Source organism: Heterodontus francisci, chromosome 2, assembly GCF_036365525.1.
Source record: "Heterodontus francisci isolate sHetFra1 chromosome 2, sHetFra1.hap1, whole genome shotgun sequence".
In the NCBI taxonomy this organism is placed as follows: domain Eukaryota; kingdom Metazoa; phylum Chordata; class Chondrichthyes; order Heterodontiformes; family Heterodontidae; genus Heterodontus; species Heterodontus francisci.
In genome coordinates, this window is record NC_090372.1 from 148,047,633 (window position 1) to 148,067,015 (window position 19,383).

A 19,383-nucleotide genomic window follows, 5' to 3' on the forward strand; every position below is an offset into this window, starting at 1 on the left:
AAGCTAGGAACAGTAGCGATCCAAAGAGGCTCGGGGATACATAAGGTACATAAGTCATTAAAATGTCATGAAGAAGTACTGAAGACGATCAAAAAGGCTAATGGAATGCTGCCCTTTAAATCTAGAAAACTGGAATACAAGTGGGGAGCAGTCATGCCTCACCTATGCAAAGGTCTGGTGAGACCATACCTGCAGTAAAGGCCTGCTCGGGTCTGCAAAAAAAAAAAACCCGACCCGAGCCCGACAGAACCACATCCGACCCGAGCCTGACCCAGCCCGAGTCCTTACATTTTTTCCCGTGCCCAACCCGACCAGTTAACTTACGTTCTGTTTTTCACTTTGTTGCTGATCTGCATAAGCTTAAAATAACTAACAAAACCACCTTTCTAGTCCAAAAATTAAATTAACATTGGAGCCACTTACCTGTGATAGAGCGTGTCCAACCCGGCCCGACCGCCGGACCTGGAGGTGCAACCCGACCCAACCCGAGACATCGTCGGGTAGCAGGCCTTTAACCTGCAGTACTGTGAGCAGTTTTGGGCATCACACCTTAGGAAGGTTACATTGACCTTGGAGGGAGTGCAGTGTAGTTTACCTGAATCATACTTGGACTCCAAGGATTAAATTACAAGGAGTGATTACACAAACTAAGGCTGTATTCCTTGACATTTACAGTTAGGGATTGATTTGATTGAAATCTTCGAGATATTAAGAGGAACAGATAGGGTACATACGAACATACGAATTAGGAGCAGGAGTAGGCCACTCAGCCCCTCGAGCCTGCTCCGCCATTCAACAAGATCATGGCTGATCTGATTGTAACCTCAACTCCACATTCCCACCTATCCCTGATAACCTTTCATCTCCTTGCTTATCAAGAATCTATCTACCTCTGCCTTAAAAATATTTAAAGACTCTGCTTCCACTGTCTTTTGAGGAAGAGAGTTCCAAAGACTCTCAACCCTCAGAGAAAAAAATTCTCATCTCTGTCTTAAATGGGCGATCCCTTATTTTTAATTAGTGACCACACATTCTGGATTCTCCTACAAGAGAAAACATCCTTTCCATATCCACCCTATCAATTCCCCTCAGAATATTAATATGTTTCAATCAAGTCGCTTTTTACTCTTCTAAACTCCAGCGGATACAAGCCTAACCTGTCCAGCCGTTCCTCATAAAACAACATGCCCATTCCAGGTATTAGTCTGGGAAGCAGTTCAGAGAAGGCTTACAATGCATTTACATCCTTCCTTAAATAAGACGACCAATACTGTACACAGTAGTCCAGATGTGGTCTCACCAATGCCCTGTATAACTGAAGCATAACCTTCCTACTTTTGTATTCAATTCCCCTCGCAATAAATGAAAACACTCTATTAAGCTTTTCTAATTACTTGCTGTACCTAGAAACCTTTTGCAATTCATGCACTAGGTCGCCCAGATCCCTCTGCAATCTCTCACCATTTGGATAATAAGCTTTTTTATTCTTCCTGCCAAAATGGACATATGAACCTTATCAAATGCCTTCTGGAAATCTAAGTACAATACATCCACCAGTTCCCCTTTATCCACAGCACATGTTACTTCTTCAAAGAACTTCAATAAATTGGTTAAACAAAACCATGTTGACTCTGCCTGATTACCTTGAATTTTTCTAAGTGCCCTGCTATAACGCCTTTAATAATAGCTAACATTTTCTCGATGACAGATGTTAAGCTAACTGGCCTGTAGTTTCCTGCTTTCTGTCTCCCTCCCTTTTTAAATAAAAGAGTTACATTTGTTATTTTCCAATCTAATGGAACTTTCCCTGAATCTAGGGAATTTTAGAAAATTAAAACCAATGCATCAACTATCTCATTAGGCACAAGTCCATCAGGACCCGGGGACTTGTCAGCCCACAGCTCCAATAATTGGCTCAGTACCACTTCCCTGCTGATTGTAATTTTCTTGAGGTCCTCCCTCATCAATAGAGAGAAACTATTTCTACTGGTTGGGGAGTCTAGGACTAGAGGCAAAGTCTAAAAATTAGAGTCAGACCTTTCAGGAGAGAAATTAGGAAACAATTCTACACGCAAAGGGTGGCTGAAGTTTGGAACTCTTCCACAAATGGCAACTGAAGCTAGGTCAATTGTTAAATAACACACTCAAGGAAGTAAATGGCCTATTCCTGTTCCGAACAATGTGGCTTTTTGAAGTCCACCTGTTTCAGAGACTTACTGCAAATAGTCAAACCTTTCAAATAAAAGTTGCACCCCCAGAAACTTGAACAAAACATCTAAGCTGATAATTCAGTACAGTACTGAGGAAGTACTACACTGTCAGAGGTGCCGTTAAAACAGAGGCCCTATGTCCTATCCCAGGTGGATGTAAAAGATTCCACTATTCAAGGAAGAGCAGGGCAATTCCTTCAACCAATACTGAAAACAGATTATTTGGTAATTTATTTCATGCTGTTTGTTGGTCCTTGTAGTTTGCAAATTTACTGCCATGTTTCCCTATGTTTTAACAGTGACTACACAGCAAAAGTACTTTACTGGCTGTAAATTGCTTTGGGACGTTCTGAAAGAGGCTATATAAATGGAAATTACATAGAATAAACAGCACAGAAACAGGCCATTCAGCACAGGCAGTCTACACTGGTGCTTTTGCTCCTTTCGAGCCTGTTCCCATCTTTCTTCACCTAACTCTCAGCTTAACCCTCTATTCCCTTCTCCCTCATATGCTTATCCAGCTTCCCCTTAAATACATTGTACACTATTCACCTTAACAACTACTTTGGTAGTGGGTCCCACATTCTCACCACTCTCTGGGTCAACAGGTTTCTCCTGAATTTCCAATTTGCTTTCTTGGTGACTATCTTATATTGATGACCTCTAATTTTGCTCTTCCGCAGAAGTGGAAACACTATGTCCACAAAATCTTTCATAATTTTAAAGACCCCTATTAAGTCACCCTTCAAGAGTAAAGAAACCCAAGGCTGGTCATCTTTTCCTGATAGGTATAACCTCACAGGTCTGGTAGCGTCCTTGCAAATCTTTTTTGTACCCTTTCCTGCGCCTCTATATCTTGTTCATAACATGGCGACCAGAACTGTCTCAGTACTCCAAGTGTCGGCTGACCAAGGCTCGAAACAAGTTGAGCATAACTTTTTCCTTTGATTTTATTCCTCCAGAAATAAACGCTAATGCTTGATTTGCTTTTGGTATGGCCTTATTTACCTGTATTGCAAATTTTAGTAGAGAGAGAGAAACAGAATTGACGGGCTGCATTTTGTTCCCAGCCCGATGTCGGGTTTCGTGACTGGGAGGGCCGGAGTATCAGAATGGCAGCGGCTGCCACGGAGCTCGATTCCAGGATTGCTGGGCCCAATCTTCCCGGCGGTGGCGAGGCTCCGTGGCGGCACCTGTGTCACTCTGCGACGGGACCCTACTTTACATATTTAAAATACCTCATTGCATAAATTTAAAATTAATTCCCTGCGATCTTATCTTCAGTTCCCAATCTTGAGCACATCGTGCGACACTTGCACCTTCACTTTCCCGTTCAGTGAAGCTGGCACCACCGAGGTAGGGAAGGGGTCAACTCTGCATTATTTAGTGTATGGGAGGGAAGGCGCCAACTCTTCATTATTTTGAACTGTTTGCAGGGTTGGCAGCCTTTCAAAAATGGCGCCAGCACCAGCTTCAGGTGACACCATAAACAGTGTCGCCAATGCTGCCCCGGCACATGATTTTGCAGGGCGTTGGTGGTGGCCGCCAATATGTTAAGTGGCCACCCGCCTTGTAATTGCGGTAGCGCGGCTCCCATGTGGGGCAGTCACCATTTTCTGCTTACACTGCCACGCCTGGTGGCGGGACAGCAAAATTCAGCCCAATGTTTCAGCCCAAGTGAAAAGTCATTAACTCGGTTTCTCTTTCCACAGATGCTGCCAGACCTGCCGTGTATTTGCAACACTTTGTTTCGATTTCAGACTTCGAGCATCTGCAGCATTTTGCTTTTATGTTATTGCAACTTTTAGTGACTTGTGCATTCATACTCCCAGATCCCTTTGCTCCTCTACCCTATTTAGATTCTTACTTTCCAAGTAATATTTTTCTTACCAAAATGCAACACTACTCCATATTCCAATTCATTTGCCATTTATATGTCCATTTTGCAAGTTTACTAATGTTTTCTTTAAAGTTGTTGCAGTCCTCCTCAGTGTTGACTATCCCTCCCAATTTGGTGTCATTATCAAATTTAGAAATTGTGTTTTTGATGCCCAAGTCTAAATCATTAATATAAAATGTGAACAACAGTGGTCCCACCACTGATCCTTTTGGAACCCCACCTTCCACCTCCTATCACTCTGAATAGCTACCCTTCACCCTTACTCTCAGCTTTCTGTCTTGCAGCCAGCCAGCTATCCATTCTGCTACTTGTCTCCTCACTCTGAATACTCTGACCTGAATCATTGGTGTATTATGTGGCGCCTTATTGAAGGCCTTTTGGAAATCTCGATAAATTACATCCACTACATTATCCTTGCCCACTCTGTTAACTCTTCAAAGAATTTATTGAGGTTGATCAAATAAGAGTTTCCCTTTTGAAATCCACGCTGACTATGCATTATTCTATTTTTGATTTCTACATGTTTTTCTATTTTCTCATTTAGTGGGGATTCTATTATTTTTCTTCCTACCAGTGTCAAGTTGACTGGTCTACAGTTCCCTGGACAGGTTCCATCTCCCTTCTTAAATATAACATTAAATATCCACCAGTTCTCTGGCACTACATATTTTTCTAATGACTATTAAACATGGATAATAGTGCCTCTGCTATCTCTCTAGTTTCTTTTAAAATTTGTTGTTTCTTCCTTTAAACCTGATACTCCTAATGTACAAGCTCAAAATATTAGAAGTCAATAAAGTCTTGCCTAGTCTGCTTTGGATTTAGCATACTTGATATAAAAAGATGCCTATATTTTAACAATTTTTTTTGCTTTGAATTCTTAATCTTCTAAATTAACTTGTCATCCCATTTCCTACCTTCAATTATTCCAGCAAGATGTCTATATTTGTGAAACACATAGTTCTAACACAAAAAACAAACGGCATCACTTCAGAATTAATCAAAAAACAGAATTCACTTTTTTTTTTCCATTTTGTTTCAATAATATAACTAAAGGAACTGTGCAATTATCCATTTTCTGTAGGTGGCAAATATACCTGTAAGAGCTGTATTTCCCACTGTCCAACTCTGAAAGCATTTTTGTTTCCTGGTTTTCCTTATTCTCACCTATGGAGCACATAAATACACAAAATTAGTAAGTTTCACAATTAACAAAATGAAAAAATAGTAGGAACAAAGAATTTAGGAGGAAGATCAGAAGTTACTGTTATAGACCTGGAAAATTTTGATAAACTTCGAAGAATCCATCTGAATTACTTAATAATAAATTAAGTATATATTATTATATGTCCTTTTGAGTCAGAACTGATCATTTTATTTTCTCTCTTCCTTCCCAACAACAGTAACTTAAACTGGTGTATAGTTCCATGGACATCAATAGTCCTGCATAACATTACCAAAGCAGTTATTCTTCATGTTGTCATGGAAGTGTTTTTTTTCCTCTGTTTAAAAACTTAATGGGGTCTGCATGGGAACAGTGTGTGCAAGCTGCAAGCCTCTTTCCTAGGCAACAGCGAGAGAGCGAGAGAGAGAGGTCACACGCTGAATTGTATCAGTTTGACTGTGTGTAAAGACTGGTTCGAACCAGTTTGATCTCACAGACCAGCAAAGAGTGTTCAACTTGAAGGAAGGATTTGTCTCTTCTCTCAGCATAAAATCTACATTGGCCTACAGGCTGTGTTTCACCGAAAGAAAGGAATCTTTGCATTGTTGGAGGTAACAAATTCCTTTTTACTCCTGTCTCTAAGAAGTCTCTGCCTCAGGACTGACTTTCTGTTGTCTTTAGTGTTTCTGGGAGTTATGGAAACTCAGTAATGTTTCTAGTGATAGACTGCTAATTCAAAAATCTAAAGAGAGCTGTTGTTATACTCCTTGTTGAAAGATCTGTAGAACCATAGAAAAATTATGGTACAGAAGGAGGCCATTCAGCCCGTCATGTCCGCGCCGATTGAAAAAAATAGCCACCTAATCTAATCCCACCTTCTAGAACCTGGTCCATAGCCAGGTCCTGGTCCATAGGTTACAGCACTTCAGGTGCTTCAGAAAGATCTGTATGATGCCTACTGCAACCGAAGTGCCATGAACGCCTATCCATTACACACTGTTCATTAAGCTTGCCTGGAGGTTTCGAGTGCCATCTGACTATTCGACTCTGGGACACCTCAATGAGCTGGGAACGTAACCCACCAAGACTTATAAACCAGTTGTTTTATTATTCCTTTAAAACATCATTTTAGAACCAGTTAACTGTTGATTTTTTGAATGTATTTGTGTGTGCATGAGGGTTAGGAAAAATAAGGAGTTATAAAGCATTTTCAGACATAATTTATCTCAACATTGTTTAAAATTTAGTTTATTAATTAATAGTTAATTTGTTGTTTAAAAATACCTGGTTTGGTGTGCTTTATTTTGGGGGTTAATAGAGTGTTTAATTGGGATAATTTCTGGGAGGTGGAAAATTTTAATAATATGCTGTGACCTGTGGAGTAATGGGACTGAACTGACTCTGCATTATTCCCACCTTGGTTGTAACACATTAAGTGGGGGCTCGATTGTCCGGGATCGAAATCCTATGCCAATTATGTGAATTCTAAGGGGAGTAATAATTTGAAAGAGATAAAATAAAGGGAACCAGTTTTCTTGTATAATAGGGTAAAGGCTGTACCATCAGAATGGCATTAGCAGTTGCAGCACCTTTTCTGGGAAAGAGGAATGTGTCCCTCAGTGAGGCTGAATCAATTTAGCATCAACCTGAGTTCAGAAGCTTGAGAAATTACCTAATCAAGGTCTTTCAAATGATAAAGGGATTTTATAGGGTAGATACTACTCCTCTGGAAGGAGAAACCAGAATAAGGGGGTAAAATACCACAATTATTTAGGCCATTTAGAAATGAAATCAGAAAATAGTTCATTGCACAAAAGTTAATAGAAATCTGGAAATGTCTCCCTAAAACGCTGCAAATGTTTGGTCAACTGAAATGCTCAGTATCATATAAACTTTGATCACTTTTTCAGACCTGAGTATCAAGAGATAGGTGGCAAAGGTGGGTAAATGGAGCCAAGGTACCGATCAACCATGATTTAATCGAAACCAGTTCAAGCGGCTGAATGACCTACTCTTGTTCTTTGTTACTGCATTTCTAAAATAATTACCATTAAATTCCAATTTATTTTACAATCTCTTGCTGACATCTGGACAATAAACAAGTAAAATTGTATTATACCTTGTGTGACAATGTGATTACCATCAAATGGATTTCTTATTTCATAGAGGACATAATAATTGAAAAAAGATGGACATATAATGCTTTGAAGTTATCATGTGTAAAATTAAAATTCACATTGTTACGACCAGGTGAGAAAGTTGTCTAGGGGTCTGTTACCGTCTTCAGCAGGTCTTATTGTAACAGGGTTTAATTTTTAAACACACAGTCTTTTGAGCTCCCCCTTTGTGAATCCTTGTTCACAGCTTTCCGATTATAAGGCAAAGAAATGAGCATAAGCAGGCTTCCTTAGGTTTAAAGAAAGAAAGTGAAATTTATTAAACCTTAATCTTAAACTCTAATAGAGTTCACGCCTACGAATATATGACATGCCCACATTAGCATGCACAAGCGATATACATATGCAAATAGGGACAGAAAAGAGAGCAAAATATAGTAGAGAGGGGTTTGAGGTAATATCAGAAGAGTTTCTTGTTTACTGTGCTTCGAGCTCATTTTATTGTAGCTAGTCTATCACGGCCCAGTGTTCTTCTTAAACCTTGTTCACGTAGGAGACTTTTTTCTCTTCAAGGTTCACGTGTTTTCACAAGGTTCAGTTCTGGAGAAAAGAGATGGAGACAGACAGGACTGGAGGTGTTTTCAGTTCAGCAGATGAATGCTTTCTGAGTTCAAATCCCTTGTTGGAAGTTCAAAACTCAACAGCCAGCTAGTCATGTCTAACCATTTCTTCTGCGTTTGTGAATTCTGCTACCTCAGCAGTCAACCTAGAATTCTAGCTCCCCCCACCTTCAACATCTGGTAATCAAAAGTCCATTGTTGGTTGAATGAGTCAGGGCATAGTCCTGTGTCTCTTGCTCCAACACTGTCTGTTACTATTCAAATGTCTTTCCAGCTTAAGCTTTAATGTTCATGTGGCGAAATAATATGTGCCTCAGTCTTGACACATGGGGGGCCTGCCTGACACCTCCACACCCAGGGGCATGAAATTCGATTTGAAGAAAAATGGCACATTTCATTACAGAGTTTGAGAGAAATATAAGATACAGAAAGAAAAACCATGCATTTCGCTCATTCATTTCCATTCATTCACCAATCTTAAGCTTATTAAATGGTCTGTTCTGGGTGCCTGGGCTGCTTTAATTTTCTCTTTGTTTTCCTCAGGAGAGTTAGTAGGGGACAAGTCTATCCTGAACTCTGAGCCATGCAAAGACCTTTGACTTCAGGGGATGGGTGGTTCCCGTTTCCTCTGACTTTGCGGGGGGGGGGGGGGGGTAGTCTTTGTTACTCTTCCCTTTGTCCTCTGGGACACTCCTATTTGCAGGTATTTGAACAGACTTGGCTGCACTCTCCTGGGGCACTTCGACTATATGAGGCATCACCCTCACTGTTTCTGTGCCCCCTAGAGGTCTCTCTTCGTCTCTGCAGGTTTCTGTAAATGCTGTTAGAAGCACCCCACCAGGGTTGCTAGAGTCTGCATTCACATAAGAGGATGTGGGGTCTAACTTTTCACATTTTTTGGGGTTGGTTGACCAGACATTAGGGGTTTTCATTCGGGATTCTTCCCCGACATCCTTTAACCCGCCCTCTTGGTCACTTTCTTGGCCACTTGGCCCTTCTCTTTCTGAACTTTTGCCAGCCGTGTGCCTCCCTGTCCCCTCTTGTTCTCGGCGGGGGTCCCTTACAGTTCACCAGCCCTCTGCTGGAGGGTCCTCCTAACACCGGTACAGGATGTAGGGGTACAGGTTTCACTGTTGGTTGGGGTTTCCCCTCAACCTGGCACATGTGGGAACTCCTGCAGTACTCCACCACATCTTTGTGGCGTTTTGGCCAGTCAAACTGCTATCTTATGTGGGCTTTGGTCTTTCATATACCGGCATGTACAGCCACTGTAGTCTCGTGGGCCCTTATTAATATTTCTCCCCGGTACCTCTGTGGCACCACTAACTGGTGAACTACTGTCCACTCTTTGCTCTCAGGTCTGTGGGGAGAACTCCATTTCCTCATCAGTACCTCATTCTTTAAATAGCAGCAATCAGGGACTCCCTCTGCTTCACTTTCAGACTGGGCAGCCTGTGCTAACTCTGCAGGAGGTCAGAGAGACAGGCTGACCTCATGGTCATTTGCCTGCAGTGCTGATGTCGTCTCCTCTGGGGGAACTGGTTTGATCATGGCCTGACCCACTACACATTCAGAGACTCTGCAGGGGACGATCTCCTGCCAGTGCCCTGTCTCTCTGACCTCCTGCAGTCTTTCTTTTACTACTGGGGGGGCCACCACCATCACCCCCGCCAGATCATTACCTAGGAGCAGGTCAACCCATTCTCAGTCAAATTAGGGTCAATCCCTACAGTCACCGGTCCTGAAACTAGATCGCACTCCAGGTGCACCTGGTGTACAGGTACAGGCGTAAACTGCCCCCCAATACCATTCACCACCATTTTGGTATTCACTGCACTCTCTGGGGAAAAGGTCAGGTCTTCTCCCAGTAAAAGGGATCTGGTAGCCCCTGTATCCCTGAGAATCACTCTGGGCTTGGCCCATTCGAGGGGTATAGGGATACTTTCTCTTCAAATGCAAAACCTAATAACCTTCAGGAATCCTATTAACTTTTCCAGCACTGGCCGTAGTAAGCTTCTTGGGTTGCACTCTTACTGCAGTTAAAGCCACAGCTCGTTCTGTGTTTTCCATCAGGGCCTCGTCTTCATTGAGTGGGTTTGCCCGGATTAACCCTACTGGTTTCCCCTTTAGTTTCCATCAGTCAGCTTTTAAATGCCCTGCCTTACTACAATGGAAGCAATCAGGTCTCTGGGTTTCACTCTTGCTCACAGCACCTTCCGTTTTGGCTGGAGGACTGCCCCGTGTCTCCTGCTTTCCTTTCTCTTCCAGGACTGCATGGGCGGATATCACCTTCCCATCCTTTGCCCTTTGCGGATTTGTGGGGGTGATTAGGAATGGTTCTCCCCTGGGAAACCAACTTATAAATTAAAGCAAACTCATTGGCCAGAATGGCCGCTTGCCAGGCTCTCTGAATCTGCTGCTCCTCTACATGTGTTTTTATTGAGAATGGGAGAGAGATTTTAAATTCCTCTAACAGGATTACTTCTTTGAGAGTCTCATAGCTGAGCTGTATTTTTAAAGCCCTCAGCCTGGTCATAATCCAGCTACTTACTTCTTTCAAACTCCATATAAATTTGATTGGCTTGCTTTTTGAGGGTTCTAAACTTTTGGCAATAGGCTCCGGGTACTAATTCATATGCCCCGAGGATAGCATTTTTGGTCAGCTCACAATTTGATGAACTCTCACCTGGCAACAGGGAATAAACCTCATGGGCTTTTCCAGTTTGTTTGCTTTGCAATAAGAGAGACTAGGTCCCAGCTGGCCATTTTAGCTGTCTTGCCAGAAGGACATGAAAAACGCTTCCACATCTTCCTCATTGAATTTTGGAATTAGTTGAGCGAGTTTTAGCAATCTTGTACCCAGCCCTGAATTGTGCTCCTCCACATTGACCATGCTTTCACTAGGGTTACTCTGTCGCCCCCTAGTTAACTCAAGCCACTTCAGCTCTCTCTCTGTCTTTGGATTCTTTCTGAAATATTCTTTCTTTCTTTCTCTCTCTCTCTTTCCTTCTCCTGTCTTTCTTTTTCTTCACGTTCCTTTTGGAAGGCTCTCTCTTTCTCCCTTTCTGCCTCTCTCCCTCTTTTTCCTGTCTTTCTTTCTCTTTCAGTTTGACCGTGTCTTTTGTGTTTGTGGATTCTGTTATCTTAGCAGTCAACCTGGAATTCCTGCTCCCCCCACCTTCAATGTCTCGCAATCAAAAGTCCATTTTTGGTTGAATGAGTCAGGGCATGGCCCTTTGTCCCTTGGTCCAACACTGTCTGTTACTATGCAAAGGTCTTTCCAGTCAGGGGCTGGCAATTTTAAGTTTTAATGTTCATGTGGCAAAATAATATGTGCCTCAATCTCCACAGGTGGGAGGTTTGCCTGACAACATCCAAGTTATTTTACTGGACATAAGCAAGCAAATATATGACATAGACTCATGGGGTATTGTCTGTATTCCAGCTGTTGTGCTAAATAACAATCATGTCTCTTCAGTGGATTCAGAGCCTTGAGAGAAAGAGACGGGAGCAGTCAGACAGGAGAGCGATCTTCTCAGTCCAGGAGCATTCTGCTTCCTTTGTCCAAACTGTTTGTACAAATTCAAAAAACTCAGGTTGCCCAGCAGGTTAGTCATGTGACTGCTGGTTTGACCATGTTCGTTTGTGTATTTGGCCATCTTAGCAGTCAACCTGGATTGGAGCTCCCCCACCTTCAATGTCTGGTGATCAAAATTCCATTGTGGGTTGAATGTCAGGGAATGGCTATTTTGTCCTTCCAAATATTGTCAGTTAATATGCAAATGTCTTTCCAGCCACAGCTGATCTGTTTAACAAGTCCTTTCTTCACTCCAGTAACAGTTTATAATCAATGTTCATGACAAAGTTCATGTGCCTCATTCTTGGCATGTGGGGGCCGAGCATGACACTGCCCTATATGTAGATTTATGAAGTCACGGAAGCAATGCATTACTTTACAATGGACTACTGCATGCAGAACTGCATCATACAATTTTTTGATCAAACTTATAACTGCTGTGGGCAAATGAACAGGTTTCACACTGCTGTTTTAACTCTCTGTCAGACATCAAGCACGTATAAAATCTAACACTGAAACACTTAAATATGAGGAAATGTATTACATAAAATACCCCGCCAAAATAACAAAACTTACAATCTTACTGTACCAAAAAAGCCTGAACCTGATTGACATTTTATCTAATGAATGATGTGATCAAAGATATCACTCCATGTTGCTAACTTAACTATATGGTAGGCTAAATTTTTTTCTTCACTTATGTTTTTCAAACCGACCTATGATTAACTAGTGTTACGACCAGGTGAGAAAGGTGTCTAGGGGATTCCCTCTCAGCCTTCACCTGGTCTTACCATAACAGGGTTTAATTTTAAACACACCATATTTTAGCACCCCCTTGGTGAACCTTGTTCGCTGCTTTTCAATTATAAGGCAAAAAAAAAAGCACAAACAGGTTATCTTAGGTTTAAAGAAGAAAAGTTGAAATTTATTAAACTTGAACTTAAACTCTAATTCGGTTAATGCCTATGGATACACGACACGCCCACGCTAGCATGCATAGGTGATACATACATGCAAATAGAGACAGAACAAAGAAGAAGAAGAAATAAAGTGAAAAACTATGAGGCAATCTCTGAAGAGGCTTTTTGTTACAGATCTTCGAGCTCACTGTAGAGTCCTCAATAGTAGGTCGCTCTTGCCTTTCGTTGGGGCCCATATTCTTCTTAAACCTTGTTTGCTGTAGGAAACTTTTCTCTCTTGGGGTTCATGTGCCATCAGTGGATTCAGAGGCTTGTGAGAAAGAGATGAGATCAGACAGGAAAGATCTTCTCAGTCCAGGAGCAAACAGTCTTTGAGTTCAAATTTTCTGTGACCAGTTCAAAAGAAAACCCTGAAACAGCCATGTGGCCAGCTAGTCTAACCAATCCTGGCCCTTGTGGATTGTATCCTCCTTAGCAGGCCCTAGAATGCACTTCCTCACCTTCAATGTCTGTTAGTATGTAAATGTTTTTTTCCAGCCACGACTGATCTGTTTAACAAGTCATTTCCCTGCTCCAACAGTATTAAAAATCAATGTTCGTGACAAAATTGTTATGCCTCATTCTTGGCAATTGGGGGCCTAGCATGACACTAGCCATTAAACAAATATAATCAGAGGACAGCAAACAGACACAGGGAGCAATGTGTTCCTCGGAGGTAGCCAGCAGGCCTGGAGTTTAGGGGAAGGAAGGCAAGTTTGCAGTTCTACGAGGGAGGGGACAGATCATCTCAGGTGACTATCATTTAAATCTACAGAAAATTAGCATATTGAATGTGCTGCAATTTCACAAGCCTGGGTGGGATGAAAGCCTGAGAACTCAGGAAGTTTTCGGAGATCTGTAAAGTCTTGGGCCGCTGGTATGAGGCCCCAGACAAAGTCTGGGGCTGGTGCTGAGATGGTGGAATCTGGGAGTAAAACAGAAGCAGAGATGGGGAGTGTTAGCAGCTGAACACCAGCTCACGGGTAAGATGGTGGTCAATTTTGCATTGAATTACTTCTGCATCCTGCATGATCAGTTATGCACTATATATATGCTAGAATGTATGTTCACCAACAACCCAGCTGTCATGCTGAATATTATAATTTCTCCTTTTTCATTTCATGGGCAAACAAGAGTTTAAACGAAGATTACGTGACTTAATGAACAATTTTGCTCTCAACTTGTTGACTGAACTCAACTTGAGTACTAAAATCTAATCTTGTGCTCAGAACACTCGTGAATAAAACAGTTCATCACAGCAATCAGTCACCAATATAAAGTTTTTGTGTCAGCGGGATTGATATAATTCTGCATTTTTAAAAAATTGTTAAAAGTACTGCTTCTGTTTAAATTAATACAAATTTCCTCCTTCTGTTGGCTGTTTAAATCAGTCAGTGCCAGTAATTGGCATTTTTGGAGGCTGCTTTGGAGCAGGAAAAAATATGAACTGTCTCATTTTATAATTTCCATCATGTCCAACCTGGTCTTCTGTATGACATGTATTAAAACATTATATGTTTCCTTGCAATGTAGGCTTCTTGTGGCAAAATATTTTTCATAATTACGATTCCATTTTGAAAAGGAAAGTCCACAATAGCTATGAATATAACACAATTATAACTTAGCTAGGATGGGTAAAAAATATTGGAACTGAAACACTGCGTACATTAATAAAATATCATCCTTCTATAATTATATTGCTATCAGTTTTGACAGGAATACATAAGTCTAAAGTTAATTGATGTTAATTATTTTTAATGCTATTAGTGTTATTAGGGCCACTGATCTCTGTTATCCTCTTGCAGCTTCAATTATCTTACTATTTCATCTACATTTACAAATTGGAATTGCTTTCGTCTTATGGCGATAAAGCTTCTATAACACTAACCTAGCTTTTCCACCTCCACACCATCCGCGCCCAAATTTCTGGCAAATCCGAGTTGGGTGGGAATGAAAAACAATGCAGGGTCGAATGTAATTTTCCGGTGGATGGCCCTGCTGTGAAAAACTGTAAAAGAAAATTCAATGGACAGCTCACTCTTGCTTTGGCAAGTATGTAACTTACCCAGGGTCGGAAATACACTGAGTTATGGAGACATATCAGAGGCAGATGGAAGTTCTGTGCTGCTTGAGCTACACCCCAATCTGGTGGTTGGGAAGGATGGAAAAAAGCTTAGGTCACTATCTTCAAGGACTTCATGCCATAAGTCAAGTCAGGTGATCTTTACCTCACGATAATTTATAAGCTCTTATTTTGAATAGATCCTTTATTTTTTTTGTCTCAGCAACATCAGTAATGTTTCCTCTGTTGACTACCTATCGTAAAGAGTTTCATCAAGTTCATGTTTTGTTTTATTTGAGTTTGGCCATTAATGTTCTAGCTTTGGAAAAAGAAATCAGGTTTATTTTGCCTTTTATTTCCTCTTTCTGTTGTAAAGGCATGGGGAGGCGGTGCTGTAGTGGTATTGTCACTGGATTAGTAGCCCAGAGACCCAGGGTATTGCTCTGGGGACATGGGTTCAAATCCCACCACAGCAGAAGGTGGAATTTGAATTCAATTAATAAAATCTGGAATTAAAAAAGCAAGTCTAATGATGGCCATGAAACCATTGTCGATTGTTGTAAAAACCCATCTGGTTCACTAATGTCCTTTAGGGAAGGAAATCTGCTTTCCTTACCTGGTCTGGCCTACATGTGACTCTGGACCCACAGCAATGTGGTTGACTCTTACATGCCCTCTGAAATGGCCTAGCAAGCCACTCAGTTGTACCTAACCGCTACGAAGTCAATAAAAAGGAATGAAACCGCACGGACCACCCGGCATCAACCTCGACACTGGAAACCACAATGACAAACCCATTGTCCTGTCGAACCTGCATACCCTCTGAAATGGCCTAGCAAGCCACTCAGTTGGCAGCTCACTGCCACCTTCTCAAGGACAATTAGGGATGGGCAATAAATGCTGGCCTGGCCAGCGACGCCCACATCCCAAGAAAAGTCCTGTTGGCATATAATTTCCAAATGATCATTCCTCTTGTGTGAGCCCACGAAATTAAGGTTAGCTGACTACACAACTGTGGGAACATTTCTGTTCCAATTCAATACTCATAGATCTACACTTCTAGCATATCATAATATTCCTTTGTTAAGCAACGGGTGCTGCCAATTGGAGCATTCCAAAACCTCCGAGTTCCGATCAGGTAATTCAGCGCAGATGGGTAACCAAAAAATAGGCCTTTTCAGTTTATAAAGTTTCAGCAGTATCGCCTCGAAGTCAGAAAGTTGTGGGTTCAAAGCCCAATCCAAGATTTGAGCACAAAATTCAGGCTGCCACCTCAGTGCAATGCACAGTTGGAGGTTCCATCCTTCGAGCAAGGCATTAAGCTGTTGAGGTGGATGGAAAAATGATGAGCTGGGGAGTTTCCTGGTATTGTGGCCAACATTTATCCATCGCTGCTTGTGGAAACAGTTTGCCGTGTTTCCCTATAATCCCTATAATCAATATAGTTTTTAAAAAGCACTTTATTGGCTATGAAATGCTTTGGGACATCCTGAGGTCATGAAAAGCACTTCTTTTTGGGCCTCCTTGTCTCGAGAGACAATGGATACGCGCCTGGAGGTGGTCAGTGGTTTGTGAAGCAGCGCCTGGAGGCTATAAAGGCCAATTCTAGAGTGATAGGCTCTTGCACAGGTGCTGCAGAGAAATTTGTTTGTCGGGGCTGTTGCACAGTTGGATCTCCCCTTGCGCTTCTGTCTTTTTTCCTGCCAACTACTAAGTCTCTTCGACTCGCCACATTTTAGCCCTGTCTTTATGGCTGCCCGCCAGCTCTGGCGAACGCTGGCAACTGACTCCCACGACTTGTGATCAATGTCACAGGATTTCATGTCGCGTTTGCAGACGTCTTTAAAGTGGAGACATGGACGGCCGGTGGGTCTGATACCAGTGGCGAGCTCGCTGTACAATGTGTCTTTGGGGATCCTGCCATCTTCCATGCGCCTCACATGGCCAAGCCATCTCAAGTGCCACTGACTCAGTAGGGTGAATAAGCTGGGGATGTTGGCCGCCTCGAGGACTTCTGTGTTGGAGAAACGGACCTGCCACCTGATGCCAAGTATTCTCCGGAGGCAGCGAAGATGGAATGAATTGAGACGTCGCTCTTGGCTGACATACGTTGTCCAGGCCTCGCTGCCATAGAGCAAGGTACTGAGGACACAGGCCTGATACACTCGGACTTTTGTGTTCCGTGTCAGTGCGCCATTTTTCCACACTCTCTTGGCCAGTCAGGAGATAGCAGTGGAAGCCTTTCCCATGCGCTTGTTGATTTCTGCATCTAGAGACAGCTTACTGGTGACAGTTGAGCCTAGGTAGGTGAACTCTTGAACCACTTCCAGAGCGTGGTCGCCAATATTGATGGATGGAGCATTTCTGACGTCCTGCCCCATGATGTTCGTTTTCTTGAAGCTGATGGTTAGGCCAAATTCATTGCAGGCAGCCGCAAACCTGTCGATGAGACTCTGCAGGTACTCTTCAGTGTGAGATGTTAAAGCAGCATCGTCAGCAAAGAGGAGTTCCCTGATCAGGACTTTCCGTACTTTGGACTTCGCTCTTAGACGGGCAAGATTGAACAACCTGCCCCCTGATCTTGTGTGGAGGAAAATTCCTTCTTCAGAGGACTGGAACGCATGTGAAAGCAGCAGGGAGAAGAAAATCCCAAAAAGTGTGAGTGCGTGAACACAGCCCTGTTTCACGCCACTCAGGATAGGAAAGGGCTCTGATGAGGAGCCACCATGTTGAATTGTGCCTTTCATATCGTCATGGAATGAGGTGATGATACTTAATAGCTTTGGTGGACATCCGATCTTTTCTAGTAGTCTGAAGAGACCACGTCTGCTGATGAGGTCAAAGGCTTTGGTGAGATCAATGAAAGCAATGTAGAGGGGCATCTGTTGTTCACGGCATTTCTCCTGTATCTGACGAAGGGAGAACAGCATGTCAACGGTCGATCTCTCTGCTCGAAAGCCACACTGTGCCTCAGGGTAGACGCGCTCGGCCAGCTTCTGGAGCCTGTTCAGCGCGACTCGAGCAAAGACTATCCCCACTATGCTGAGCAGGGAGATTCCACGGTAGTTGTTGCAGTCACCGCGGTCACCTTTGTTTTTATAGAGGGTGATGATATTGGCATCGCGCATGTCCTGTGGTACTGCTCCCTCGTCCCAGCACAGGCAAAGCAGTTCATGTAGTGCTGAGAGTATAGCAGGCGTGGCACTCTTGATTATTTCAGGGGTAATGCTGTCCTTCCCAGGGGCTGTTCCGCTGGCTAGAGAATCAATGGCATCACTGAGTTCCGATTTGGTTGGCTGTATGTCCAGCTCATCCATGACTGGTAGAGGCTGGGCTGCATTGAGGGCAGTCTCAGTGACAGCATTCTCCCTGGAGTACAGTTCTAGGTAGTGCTCAACCCAGCGGTCCATTTGTTTGCGTTGGTCAGTGATTATGTCCCCTGATTTAGATTTGAGGGGGGCGATCTTCTTGATGGTTGGCCCAAGTGCTCTCTTCATGCCATCATACATTCCTCTGATATTCAGCTGGCCTCAGACACCGGAAACATGACTACATAAGTGTTGCCAGTAGTCGTTTGCGCAGCGCCGGGCTGTTCTTTGTGCAGTGCTTCTGGCTGCTTTAAGTGCTGCGGATGTTAAATCGCTGGGGGCTTTCTTCTAGTTCAACAGTGCAATGCGCTTAGCAGCTATGACAGGTTCCAGCTCTTCAAAATGAGATTGAAACTAGTCTGCATTTCTCTTCGCACTTTTGCCGTAGGTGGTCAAAGCTGACTCATAGATGGCGTCTCTGATGTGGGCCCACTTGGTCTCAGCATCCCCTGTGGGAGTGTTTTTGAAGGGCTGTTACAAGTAAATTTATAAATTTTTGTAACATCTGTGGGTGAGAAATTCTGCTCGTGTTGATGCACGGGTGGCCCTTCTGCTTGGAATGATGCAACTTCTTTGGTCTGAGTCTAACCTTGCTGCACACCAGGGAGTGGTCGGTGTCGCAGTCCGCACTGTGGAAGCTGCATGTGATTTGGACACTGTTTAAGGCGGCTCGCCTTGTGACAATGAGGTCTAGCTGGTGCCAACGACGTGATCTTGGGTGCCTCCATGAAACCTGGTGACAGGGTTTAGTGTGAAAGAACGAGTTGGTGATGCAGAGGTTATGATAGGTACACAACTCAAGCAGTCTCTGCCCGTTCTCATTCATCCTTCCAACACCATAGCGCCCAAGGCAGGAGGGCCATGAGTCATGGTCAGCCCCAACCCTGGCATTAAAGTCTCCCAGCAGGAATAGGTGTTCGGTGTTGGGGATGCTGCTAATGATGTTATGGAGTTCCTCGTAGAACTGATCTTTAGCTTCAGGTGGCGAGCAGAGTGTTGGAGCATAGATGCTGAGTAGGTGTACTGGACCAGAGGTGGTGAGCAGTCGGATGGACAGTATGCGTTCCGAGCCATTTGAGGGAGGCTCTATCATGCTGAGCAAGGAGTTTCTGATGGCGAAGCCCACTCCATGCTGTCTTGGTTCTTCAGGATCCCTGCCCTGCCAGAAGAAGGTGTAGTCTTGCTCTGCTAGAGATCCACTCGCGGGGAGGCGAGTCTCCTGAAGTGCTGCAATGTCTACATTGAGTCTACTGAGCTCGTTGTTAATGATGGCGGTCTTCCGAGAATCGTTGATTTGTGTAAGATCTTCCGACAGGTCAGGACACATAGTCCTGACGTTCCAGCTTGCAAAGCGAAGGGCTGGTACCTTCTTTCCTTTTTTCGTGTTGTTTGGTGCGGTGTATCA

At 43.2% G+C, this 19,383-nt stretch overlaps 1 protein-coding gene across 9 annotated transcripts in view; it reads right to left on the minus strand.

Annotated features, from left to right (window-relative positions):
* Positions 1-19,383, minus strand: part of tbc1d5 (TBC1 domain family, member 5) — a 771,220-nt gene that overhangs the window by 375,788 nt on the left and 376,049 nt on the right. For all 9 annotated transcript variants that reach the window (XM_068011845.1, XM_068011853.1, XM_068011822.1 and 6 more), the window contains one exon: positions 5,208-5,277. In XM_068011845.1, the coding sequence (XP_067867946.1) occupies positions 5,208-5,277 (70 nt within the window). The remainder of the gene's footprint in view (positions 1-5,207; positions 5,278-19,383) is intronic.